Source organism: Paecilomyces variotii (genome assembly GCF_004022145.1).
Source record: "Paecilomyces variotii strain CBS 101075 chromosome Unknown C8Q69scaffold_2, whole genome shotgun sequence".
Taxonomy (NCBI): domain Eukaryota; kingdom Fungi; phylum Ascomycota; class Eurotiomycetes; order Eurotiales; family Thermoascaceae; genus Paecilomyces; species Paecilomyces variotii.
Window position 1 is genome coordinate 3,100,760 of NW_021167141.1, and position 11,665 is coordinate 3,112,424.

Genomic DNA, 11,665 nt, shown 5'->3' on the forward strand with positions numbered 1-11,665 from the left:
AGCTCGAGAAGGAACTGGACTTAATGCGCATGCGGTCGATGAGCCTATGGAGATCACAGCTCACGTAGAAGGAATGAGGGTATATTACGGTAAGTTCGGCTTCCATTCCAAGAGGAATGGGTGCTTAATTACGAGGCAGATCACGCCTGGGATGAAGAGTAAGCGCGTCTCTTCATAGTAGCTCTATATCAGCGTCACAAATATTCCCGTCATCTACCCCTGCAATAACGCTATATCTAGTATATTCAGTACAGACTTTGAATAGTTTCCCACATAGTCCACTTGCTCTCGTAACAATCGCCTTGGATAAATATCCGTCTGTAGGTCTCTATAATGTCTTCTGAAAAGGGAAAACTTGACTGTCGCATAATCCCGGCTATCATTTTATTTTCGACCGCAGTCCACTTCAATATATCTCTTGCTAATTATTAGCGCGTAGAACGGCCTTACAATGGTGCAGCCTGATTAGTTCTCGCTTAAGACCTTCCGGATCGGGTGGAGATTAGACGTGTAGAGTGGGAACTGAAAAGCAGCTTAGAAAGATAGCTCAATATAGGTAGTCCACGATGGCGCAAGACCGCATAACGGCCCGAGAAGCCCGTGCGGATCTAAAAGGAACGAAATCGTCGTATTTCTACTTGACTTTTGGACCATTCATTGCTAGCTATCCTGCAGAAAGCTTCCCCGCAGAATAACAATTGGTGTCGGGCTGCTCATATCGGCAACTAAGCTTCATAGTCATCTGTGACTAAATCCTATCCAGTAAGAAGTGTCCTCTTAGATAAGGAACGGTTGAATGGCGGTATGAGGAATCGAAGTGTCATCTCTCACTTCTCGTGTACTCCAACCACGCTGTCCTACAAGGCGTAGGCCATCAGCACAAGATGGAAAATCTCTGGGGAACTCTTCAGTTCCCTATGGCCGTGTCGGGCCTACAGAAGGTGGATTCGACAGTATCATTAATAAAGCAATTACCGGAGAGGTGAGAAAGGTTTTACATTCTGGTCCTGTTGCCCGTACTGACTCTTGTTCAGGACATCATGGCAGAATAAGACGCAACATGCTGCAGCCTTTGTAGCAAAGGGCGATTTGCACATCAGTTTCATGGCCATTTCATTGCTTGTACTGATGGGACGGTTGTTTCTAGATTTTGTTATTCCACTCAACCGAACCAGACAACGATTATCAGACACGACTTTTACAGGTGAAGTGAGACAATTTACACCTCTCAGATATGTATTTGGGCAATGCGTGTTTGTCACAGCGGCATTCGTACTTAGCATTGTATCAGTCAGTCATTCCGGAAGCTGGGAAAAATGCCTCCTCTTAGGATATATGCTCATCCTTTGCCTGGCTCGTTTTGTCTGCAAGTCAAGCTCATACAAATGTTGCATTTATCACCACCTCAATACCCTGGCCCTAGTGGCCACTATACTCCAGGCTATTCAGGTACTTCTGCCCATGACGGCCATTGATTCCCCATCTCGACCACGACTTATTGAGCGTGCTCAACTGGTACTATTGGCTGCCGTTGTTCTCATGGCTTTCATCGCTCCTCGCCCTCGGCAAGCTTTACAGCTTGACAGAGAAGTTGGGGTGAGCTCCATAAAAGAAAAGGCTTCCCCGGAAGAAACCTGTTCTTGGTGGTCCTACTACTGTTCGTATGGGTGGACTACATACATGATCCTTCGCGGATGCCGTCGCGATCTCAAGATGGAAGACCTTCCTCAAGTGCCTTCTTACGATGCGCCCCTCAAATGGTTATATGGTATCACAGCAGCAAGGCTGAAAGGAGGAAAGACTTTTTTAACGCTCTGTCGGCTTTTGAAGAAGGACATCAGAGTGCTAATATTCTGGTCCGTTGGTACGGCAGTATCAGAATATGTGGCACCATCGGCGATGTTACGTCTTCTTAGTTATCTTGAACAGCCGCAAGAGGCTGTGATACATCCTGCTGTCTGGATTGCATTGCTCTTCATTGGGCCCATGTGCCGGTCCCTCTGTTATCAACAGTATATCTTCAATGCTACTCGTGTCCTCGTTCGTTTAAACATGTCATTGGTACAGGAAATATACCAAACAGCGCTCCGGTCCCATATCTATGATAATTCTGAAGACCGTGGAGAACATGAAAGGCACACAGGGAAAGATCAAGGCAACCCCTCCAACGCCTCCTCCAAGGAGGCACCCAGGTCTGGCCAGTCTAACATTACCAGTCTCATGTCATATGATGTGGACGCCATCTACAATTCGAGAGATATCTTCTACGTTATGACCGCTGGGACAATCTCGGTCACGATAGCAATGACCCTCCTGTACCGAATGCTTGGTTGGCCGTCGTTGGTTGGAGTCTTTACTTTATTTCTATTGACGCCTCTTCCGGCCGTATTGTCTAATCGTGTTTCCTCTATTCAGAGAGAGGTCATGCGTGCCACTGATGCTAGGCTGTCCAAAATCTCAGAATACCTAGGTTCTATTCGGACCTTGAAGTATTTTGGCTGGGAGCCCGCGATGGCGGAAAAGATCAATGAACTCCGGTCTGTCGAACAAAAACGCTTGTGGAAGCGTAATATTCTGGTGGCTATCATCGCAGTGTCTGGAGACTTTCTACCGATGGTCAGCTTACTTGCCATGTTTTCTACAGTGGTTCTCTTCACCGATATCCCTTTGAACGCACCGGTAGCCTTCACTTCCCTCTCCATTATGGAAACTCTCCGTCTTCAGTTTGTTTGGCTCTCAAATATTATTCGAAATGCGTCACAGGGAATGGAGTCTCTTCGTCGCCTGGATCACTTCTTCGAGTCAGCTGTCCCAATCAAGCATCACCCAGCTGGACCGCCTGAGTTCAAGAACGCGACTTTCCGCCGTACCCCGGTAGCGACATTCAAGCTGCAGGACTTGACCGTTCGCTTTCTCGACGGGAAGTTGAATGTCATTACAGGACCAACAGGCAGCGGAAAGACATCTCTGCTTCTATCTTTACTAGGAGAGACCATCCTAGAGGCAGGCGAAGCAACGTGTCCAAGAGACATAGCTTATGTCCCTCAAGCAGCATGGCTTCAGAATGACACCATAAGAAATAATATTCTCTTCTTTGCCCCATACGATGAAGAACGTTATAATTCTGTTATCCACGCGTGCGGTCTGGTACAAGATATCGGACAACTTCCGGGCGGCGACCAGACTATCGTTGGAGAGAAGGGGCAAAGTCTCTCAGGGGGTCAAAAACAGCGTGTTTCACTGGCAAGAGCTGTTTACTCTCGTGCATCGACATTGGTCCTTGACGACGTATTCTCTGCTCTGGACACACACACTACCAGCGCAGTCTATGAAGGATGCTTCCGCAGCGGTATGCTGCAAGGTCGGACGGTGATCCTGGTCACTCATCTGCCAAGTGCCTTGCGAGATGCAAGCCTGATAGTTAACCTCGACCGTGGAGCCATTTTGTCGGTGCGGACGTCCGAAGAGGGTGGTTTGTTATTGAAATCCAGCCAGTGTTCCGTTGACACTGTCGTTGAAGACGATTCAGGATCACCGCCTCTTCTAGAACCAATAGAGTCTGGATCAGTGCAAAGTACTTCTGGGGTACTGAAAATGGAAGATCCGAAGGATACGCCAGGCCGATTAGTTGAAGAGACGTCAGCAAAGGGCCGCATTCCACGGACACTAGGTTAGTACGAGATGTGATTCCAGCTGCCTAGTATCTAACTTTTGTGTAGTTTTCAGATATATGCTTCTATTCGGTGGCTATCCCTATGCCTGTTTAGCGATCTTTGTGTCGCTTACAGTTCAAGTCACCTATTTTTCGATCACCTATTGGCTCTCTATATGGACAGGGTCTTACGCACGAGACGAGCCACCGTCCAACTCCAAGTTCTATCTCGGCGTCTATGCAGTCATTGTGGTCACTTTCCTAAGTCTTCAGTTCATCAGCAACATCATCTACCAAAGGGGTGCATGGGTCGCGGCCGGAAGATTGCACTCTGAACTTGCTACAGCAGTTCTATCAGCCCCTGTCTCATGGTTTGATCAGAATCCAATTGGCCGAGCTATAAACCGCTTTGGAAATGATATGCGATCTCTAGATGCCGTTTTGGTCACTTGGCTTAGGCAGTCTGCTGATAACATTCTCCGCTTCTTCTTCCGGCTTGCAAGCATAGCATCCATTATGCCGATATTCGCTCTTCCTGCCGCGATCATATGTAGTATTGGCTTCATCATCGGAGAAATGTATACACGCGCACAAGTGTCAATCAAGCGTTTGACTGCTATCAACTATTCACCTGTCTTTACTCACTTTACTGACACGCTAGCGGGGATGACTGTTATCAGAGCAAGGCAGGGCATGGAAAGTGTCTTCCAGGAACTCCTGGCAGATAAGCTCGCGGCGCATACGCAGGCATCAGAAGCTCAATATAATTGTAACCGCTGGGTCTCTGTCCGTTCCGACCTTTGCGCTGCTACTATTGCAGCTGCAGCTGGCTGCATCGCTTATCTCAAACCCGGACCCCCTGGTCTGGTTGGATTTTCTCTCACAAATGCTATCGGTCTAAGTCAGACTATTCTAGTCCTTGTTCGAACATTGAACGAACTAGAAGTCGAGTTGAACTCTTTCGAGCGTGTGAAGGAATACACACAGATCGAACCAGAGGAGAGCGTGGCCGAACAGGAGAAATCACGCATGAAGAGTGTTCCCGCTGGATGGCCAACCTCCGGCTGCGTCGAGTTCCAGCACGTAACTGCTCGGTACCATCCTGATGGTCCCGATGTATTGAAAGATGTTACCTTCACTGCAAAACCCGGACAGCGGATCGCCATAGTCGGACGTACGGGAAGCGGGAAGAGCACACTAGGATTGTCACTGCTACGGTTTACGGATATAGTGTCTGGGAAAGTCATGATTGATGGCATTGATATCACAGAGATACCGCTACATCGTCTACGGACAAGCATTAGTCTCATCCCTCAGGAACCAGTGCTTTTCTCCGGCGATATCCGATCCAATCTTGACCCGTTCGGTCAGTTAGATGAAACAGATTTGCAGACTGCACTTTCTGCATGCACAGCGATTGAGGTCCCAAAGTCCGATGACTCGACAGATAACTCTCATCCTCATCTGCTCAGCCTTAATACTCCTGTTGCGTCTAACGGCGAGAACTTTAGCCAAGGTCAACGACAGGTTCTTGGGCTGGCACGGGCGATCAGTCGTCGGACGAAAGTCGTTCTCCTAGATGAAGCGACAGCATCAGTTGATCACCGCACAGATGAGCATATCCAGCAGATTATCCGTTCCGAATTCCCAGATTCGACCATTATCGCAATCGCCCACCGACTACGCACGATTATAGATTACGACTGCGTCATCGTCATGGGAAGTGGAGAGATCCTCGAGTATGTATATCTTCTTTGTCCCAGTTGTGCTGTGTTAGAGGAAGAATTCTAACTATAAGTATAGGATTGGCTCACCAGCCGACTTGATTGAGAGTAAGGGTGTGTTCTGGGATATGCTAATGAACACGGGAGAGTATGATGAGCTCATGACGAAACTGAAGGCAAACGGAAATTGAACAAAAGTTAAGAATTGATCACGATGGTATGCTTTGCACTTATTGATTTCAAAACTGAAGTATTAGAATGGACATGGGTCCTGGCGTGCATTTAGATACTACGGAGTAGTAGTTCGTTGCAGTACTTACACTAGCTTATAGCATGGCAAAAGTCAAATTGAATTCAATCCAGGATATTGATACTCCTGTAGACTAGCTGCAGTCAAACAAATAGTTCCTGCATCGTAAGAGGATAATTCGACAATTTCTCGTCAACGACAACTTTGCGAGGAATAACAAGCATGTCTATCCAATATGGACAATCCTTACGGTTGATGACATAATCGCCCGACTTCCCCGGCTAGCGTAGGTCATCAGCCCTAAGCCCTAAGCCCTGTGATCTCGCGTACGCACTGGCGGCTCATCCAACCAAAACCTCGCGAACTTTATCGAACGGACCCCGACTTCCACATCGACGACAATCGACCTTCGACGACAACTCCATCCAGCAACCACCGTCGCCAACCGTCGAAATGGCTCAGGAACGCACCGGCCTCATTGTTGGCCTCAACAAGGGTCACGTATGTGATATCTCCCTGCATCGAAATCCCTCATGTCGTTTTGCAGCAGCCCCGTTGAATATCGCCGGTTGAGGAAATTTTTCGTCGCGATGGCACAAGAGGAGAGCACAACGGCACAGCCATAACGTGAATCTTGGACGATCAGCCCGTGGATTACTGAGATTGAGGATTGATTTTAATATCATCCAGGCCGGATTCGCGGCCTCTTGTGTCTAGCGGAGGAAATATTTCCAACGCGGCGATATATTCATGGGAATGGAAAGGCCCAACGCCCTTCTGCAGAGACGAATTGGCAATGAAGAAAAATACACACAGGAAGGGAATTGCTGACATGTATTCTTTTGGGAATTATAGAAAACCACTCCTCACCAGACCCCCAAGAGCCGCATCAGCCGTACCAAGGGCCACCTCTCCAAGCGCACTGCTTTCGTCCGGGAGGTCGTCAAGGAGGTCGCCGGTCTCGCCCCCTATGAGCGTCGTGTTGTCGAACTTCTGAGAAACGCTCAGGACAAGCGTGCTCGTAAGCTCGCCAAGAAGAGGGTACGTGAGATATCTGAAGAATTGCTTTATCCGATTTGAGGGGAACGAGTGGTCTAGTCGACGATTGCCAATGGAGTGGATATGACATGGGTGATATCTTGGAGCTTGTCGTTCCATTGTCTCTTGTAATTGGACAATTATCCATGTCAAGTCCTCCATAGTATCTTCCAATCGGACCACTCGGCCCTTACAATCATAGGCAGAGACGTTCGTGAAGTGAAGACTAACGTGTTTTTCACCAACAGCTCGGTACTTTCGGCCGTGCCAAGCGCAAGGTCGACGAGATGCAGAAGGTCATTGCTGAGGCCAGGAGAGCTGGTCACTAAATTCGTGCTCCTTAATCGGAAAAGGTCACGGATGGAGTGAAAAGTGGTTGTTGTTGTCGCTTGGGCCGGAGAATCGGAGGAGGAGCAGCAGCATGTCCCATGTTTCTTCTCCTTTTGTTTTTTTTTATCCATCGAACGTCCCTTTTATTTTAACGGAATATCCTAAAACGAGACCAAAGATGGAAATAGGCATGGAATCAAAAAAAGACGATTTCAAGAACACAAAACAAAAAGGAGCTCTCTAACCTATCCGACTTTTTCTGCAATCACCGAGCATCTGGAAAATGAGGTTGAGCAGGAAAAGAAAGACAAAAAGGAGGATAAAAAGGGAAAACAGGAAATGGGATATGCGGGCTTCTGGGATGGAAAAAGTGATGTACGCTATGTTTGTATGACAGCCTGGCGTCGGACATTTTCTGGACCCTATTTCGTCGAGCAATGAGGTCTTGTGCTTCTGAGCCTAGCGATCCTAAATACATGCCTCCTCGATCGATCTTAATGAATCTATCTTCTCCAGACCGTGCAATAGTTGATTCTACTCTCGAGACATGCTTCATGGATGTGATGCACGTGAATTCTAAATGGAAGATCTACGTACATACTTCATCAGCGAGACCTACGCAGATGGTTGGAAATGGCATTATTCCATTACGTAGCGTAAATCATAATACAGGTCTTGTGTTCTTTCATTTCTTGCCAGGCAGCTTCAACCACTTGGGCACGCCTCCTGTGCCTCCTTTCCGCTTGGTCTCATTGCTTGCTGCCGCGGACGGTCCTCCCAGTGACCTGCTTGGTTGTTCTGGCTCCTCGAGGGCTTTGATTTCCTCCACCTTGATATCCTGGGCTTGGCTCCTCAGCTCCGGTTTCAAGAGCATCGCCCCGCTGCCGCGAGCAGCGAGGGAGGCGTTAGGGTCCCATGAGAAGTTGACCAGCATGCGTCCCTTCATACCCAAGTCCCGAATCAAGAGAGATGTATCTGAATCTGGAATACTCGAATGGCTCCTCTTACCACCAATGAGTGCAGGCGCACCAGGGGTGCTCAGATTAAACTTCTCAGCAGTAAATGGCTCATCTAGACAACTTCTAACGAAGTCATACAAGGTCTTCCCAGTGTCTTCTTGCCCGAACTTCGCTACCACCTGACTTTGGTCTGGGAAACGGACTTTGACGTCGATTTCTTTGATGCTCGCTAGTAGCTGCTGTTCAGCTGCTGCTTTGGCAGCGATCTCTGCATCTGTCGGGAGACGAGTTGGACGAGACGAAGCGTTCAACCGGTCTTGGTGAGACTTGGCATGCTCAACGGACGGAATATAGTCGTTCTCATCATATTTGGTCTGGGCTGATTGTGGAGTTGAGCTGGAAGGTGGCCGATAGACTGTCACCGGTCTGGAAAAGACTGTCTGGGTCTGCGGTGGTTCTGTTGAGGGTGTCTCGGGTGCTGCAGGTTGCGAGACAGGCTCTGCTGGAATGCCACCAACTGCTTCCGCAGCTGGGTCAGGAGTAGGAGACACTCGTGCCGTCACCGATGGGTTCGTGTCATCAATCGTACGTCCTTCCTGGATAGGTGCAACGGCCTCTGCAATCTCACCAGACTTGTCTTCAAAAGACTGGAAGTACTCTCCTATCTTCTGCATAGCCTCTTCTAGCGGCTCCGATGTTGTCCGGAAACTTAGTCTCATGAGGACATTCCCACTATTATAGCCCAGCTGTGCTAGTGACTTCTGCAGGTCTGTAAATGACGACAGTTCTCTGCCCATAATCTGAAGAACAGGAGTCTGATAATACAGTCTCCCAGCGCCCGCACTGCCGCTGTCCGTGGCCGGTGCTCCCCTGCCTGTCAGGTTCCTTGTTTTTCCATCACCCGCGACCCCAGCCTCGAACTTCCGTAGGACCAGCCATAGTGTCGTGTTGCTTGGGAACTTGTCGAGGATACGCCCATTTGGTACCCCCTGGGCTTCTGATTCCGGTAGTTGTAAACCGACAGTTACAACGGAGGGTGACCGTGACGCTTGGACAAGCTCAAGCTTGGCCCCAGAGCTCAGGCCAGAAAGACGAAAAGACAATGACAGATCTAGTTGTTTACTCTTACGTCTTTTATGAGAAGTCAGTACAACTGGAATCCCATCACCGATCTGTCAAGCAACATGCCCGCTCAGAGGAATGGTAATGACTTACTTTAAGCCATACTGGTTGGCATCTAGATTCAGTTTGGCGCAGGCTTCCTGGAGGATATCTGCCAGATGCTTATTTGGCGTCGTCTTCACAGTGGCTCTGCGAGCGCTCGCATCAATCACCACGACGTGGGAGCTCATGGCCAGTAGGTAGCCCGAGGGCTCGATTCAATATGGCGGGGCAGTATATGGGGTGAAACTGCCTCTGCAGCAGTCTGGGAATTAAGCAGAAAATCTCCAGAATTCAGTCGAGAGTTCGTTCTTTTTCACTTCCGTCTCACTGGAGAAATGTAGGCCTATATTATCGCGGGGAAGGTAGGGCAAGAGAGTCAAGTTTGTCTCTTGGTTCGATGCTCTTCCGTCGCGGGCAAACAGGCAGCGGGCGAATCGTCATCCGGACGAGAGCTGGTGGTGGCCCGAGCTCTCGGCGGCTCACGCGTGTCTCTCTGGCTACCTGGAGAGCTCCAGGGCATCAAGTCGACCTCCTCCGCTTCAGCTCACCACGCCTTAGATACCCGCCATCAGACCCTCTCTTGCGCTCTGGAGAGCTCGTTTCGTTTGGACTTGTATCGGTACTTGGTCAGAATTCACGACTCATCATGGTAAGACCCCAGAACGCCCTGTTCTGAAGGAGCGCATTGACGCTAACTGTCTCTTTAGAGCTCTCCCTTCGACATCAGTATGGCTCTCCCCCTCTGCTCTCTATGAGTATTGCGATATCCTTAATGATACTGATCGTCTCTCCACAGATGGCGGTGCCTGCGTTGCCATGGTGGGCAAGGACTGCGTCGCCATCGCCTGCGATCTCCGTCTGGGCATGCAGGCACTCACCGTATCCAACAACTTCCCCAAGATCTTCAACTACGCCCCTTCCACCTACCTCGGTCTGACAGGCCTCGCGACCGATGTCACTACCGTTTCAGAGCTCTTCCGCTACAAGGTGAACCTATACCGACTACGAGAGGAGCGGAATATCTCTCCACAGACGCTGGCCAACCTGGTCAGCTCTAGTCTATACGAGCGACGGTTTGGTCCGTGGTTTGTCAGCCCTGTCATTGCTGGAATCAACCCCACAACGGGGAAGCCGTTCATCTGCGGCTTCGACAGCATCGGATGTATCGATTTCGCGAAGGATTTCATTGTCAGTGGAACAGCCAGTGATCAGCTGTTCGGTACCTGCGAGGGTCTGTGGGAGCCTGACCTGGTATGTCAGACCGATTTCTATGAACTCTTCTTGATATAACATGTTTCCAGAGACCTTGGCTAACTGTTTATATCAAGGAACCCGAGGAACTCTTCGAAACCATATCTCAAGCTCTCCTAAATGCCGTCGACAGAGATGCGCTTTCTGGCTGGGGCGCCCATGTGTACATCATAGAGAAGGACAAGGTTACCAAGCGGTTATTGAAGGGACGACAGGATTAGACGCACGGGGACAGGAGTCACGGACGCTATGTTACCTTTTTTACGCCTTGTGCCGGTTTCAAGAAAGAAAAATCGAGTTCCATTTAATGAGCATCTAGCCCTCTACAAGAGTCTCTGAGCCAACCAAGTAGGATTCCTGTTAGGTTATAGCGCGAATAAGAAATAGGCGTATTCATGGTTGATTAGTTGAGTCGGTCTTGTCTCTGTGAATGTGTGCAGCATTAGGAACATTGGCAAGATCTTAAGAGAATTCAACGTTGGTACAGACCCTCGAAAGCCATTGAGGAGTTTATGCCGTCATGTTCCCTTATTTTCATCTAATTTTTGCGCCTTGAAGATATACGGGATCACGTTGGTGTGCCTTCATTTCCACGTCGAACCTAGACGGCTGTTATACAATCCTGTCGGTCTCCAAGTAATATATTTGACAGGGAAATAGCTTAATCATATTACCTTCTCCATCAGAGTCGACCTTGATGCCCATCTTTCGGTCACCAGAGCCCGACTAGTTCCCAGTACCCAGCCTTCTTACTGAAATCCAAACCATGTCCCCACCTAGATATTCTCTAAGCGACCTAGACGATTTGGGTCCATAGTGGTGTTTCAGATCTCTTTATGTTTTCTGCTTCTGATATCTGAGAAAATCTCCGTTTGCCAATTCGTATCTCTAATCTTGGACTGTAGATGCTCCTGGCTAGAGAGAAATTATGGCAATAAGCGTGAGACGTGTACTGGCCTATTATAACTTAGGGAATCCCAGACTACCCATCATCATACACATTCTCTTATATATCCCCTTCTCAGGCATTAAATGTTTCAGGAATAATATAGTGGTCCAAATCTCTGAACAGAATTATGGCCTGCAAATGTTTTACTAAACGCGTATGGCAGAGCAAGTCACACCAGATATGGCAAACAAAAAAGAATATCAGAGGAGTATGGAAAGAATAAAGTACCACAAATGTCATACAGATTGTCGCAGTGAAGTTTGCTTCTTGCACATGATTGCTATTATGTCCACCAGGCCATCTAGTCCTTGGTAGTTTCGTCTGTTTATTGGTCTTCGCCGTCTAAGC

The 11,665-nt window shown here is 48.7% G+C and overlaps 4 protein-coding genes across 4 annotated transcripts; 3 read left to right on the forward strand and 1 right to left on the reverse strand.

Annotated features, from left to right (window-relative positions):
- The first annotated feature begins 493 nt into the window (after positions 1-493).
- C8Q69DRAFT_166314 (abc transporter) lies at positions 494-5,841 on the forward strand. Its single transcript, XM_028625723.1, has 3 exons — positions 494-982; positions 1,035-3,670; positions 3,720-5,841. Exons 1-3 carry the CDS (start codon positions 885-887, stop codon positions 5,441-5,443), a joined length of 4,458 nt encoding a protein of 1,485 aa, XP_028487944.1. The 5' UTR covers positions 494-884; the 3' UTR covers positions 5,444-5,841.
- Positions 5,842-6,079: 238 nt separating this feature from the next.
- Positions 6,080-6,993, forward strand: C8Q69DRAFT_504944 (60S ribosomal protein L36; the record flags this gene model as incomplete). Its single annotated transcript, XM_028632654.1, has 3 exons — positions 6,080-6,127; positions 6,482-6,667; positions 6,913-6,993. The coding sequence occupies 3 exons, from the start codon at positions 6,080-6,082 to the stop codon at positions 6,991-6,993; spliced, it is 315 nt and encodes a 104-aa protein (XP_028487945.1).
- Positions 6,994-7,679: 686 nt separating this feature from the next.
- C8Q69DRAFT_442461 (putative UBX domain protein) lies at positions 7,680-9,305 on the reverse strand (the record flags this gene model as incomplete). The annotated part of the gene is made up of 2 exons (XM_028628837.1): positions 7,680-9,084; positions 9,169-9,305. The coding sequence occupies 2 exons, from the start codon at positions 9,303-9,305 to the stop codon at positions 7,680-7,682; spliced, it is 1,542 nt and encodes a 513-aa protein (XP_028487946.1).
- A 221-nt stretch (positions 9,306-9,526) lies between these two features.
- C8Q69DRAFT_458484 (putative proteasome component Pup3) lies at positions 9,527-11,021 on the forward strand. The gene is made up of 4 exons (XM_028629990.1): positions 9,527-9,766; positions 9,825-9,843; positions 9,914-10,368; positions 10,446-11,021. The coding sequence occupies exons 1-4, from the start codon at positions 9,764-9,766 to the stop codon at positions 10,587-10,589; spliced, it is 621 nt and encodes a 206-aa protein (XP_028487947.1). The 5' UTR covers positions 9,527-9,763; the 3' UTR covers positions 10,590-11,021.
- Positions 11,022-11,665: the final 644 nt, after the last annotated feature.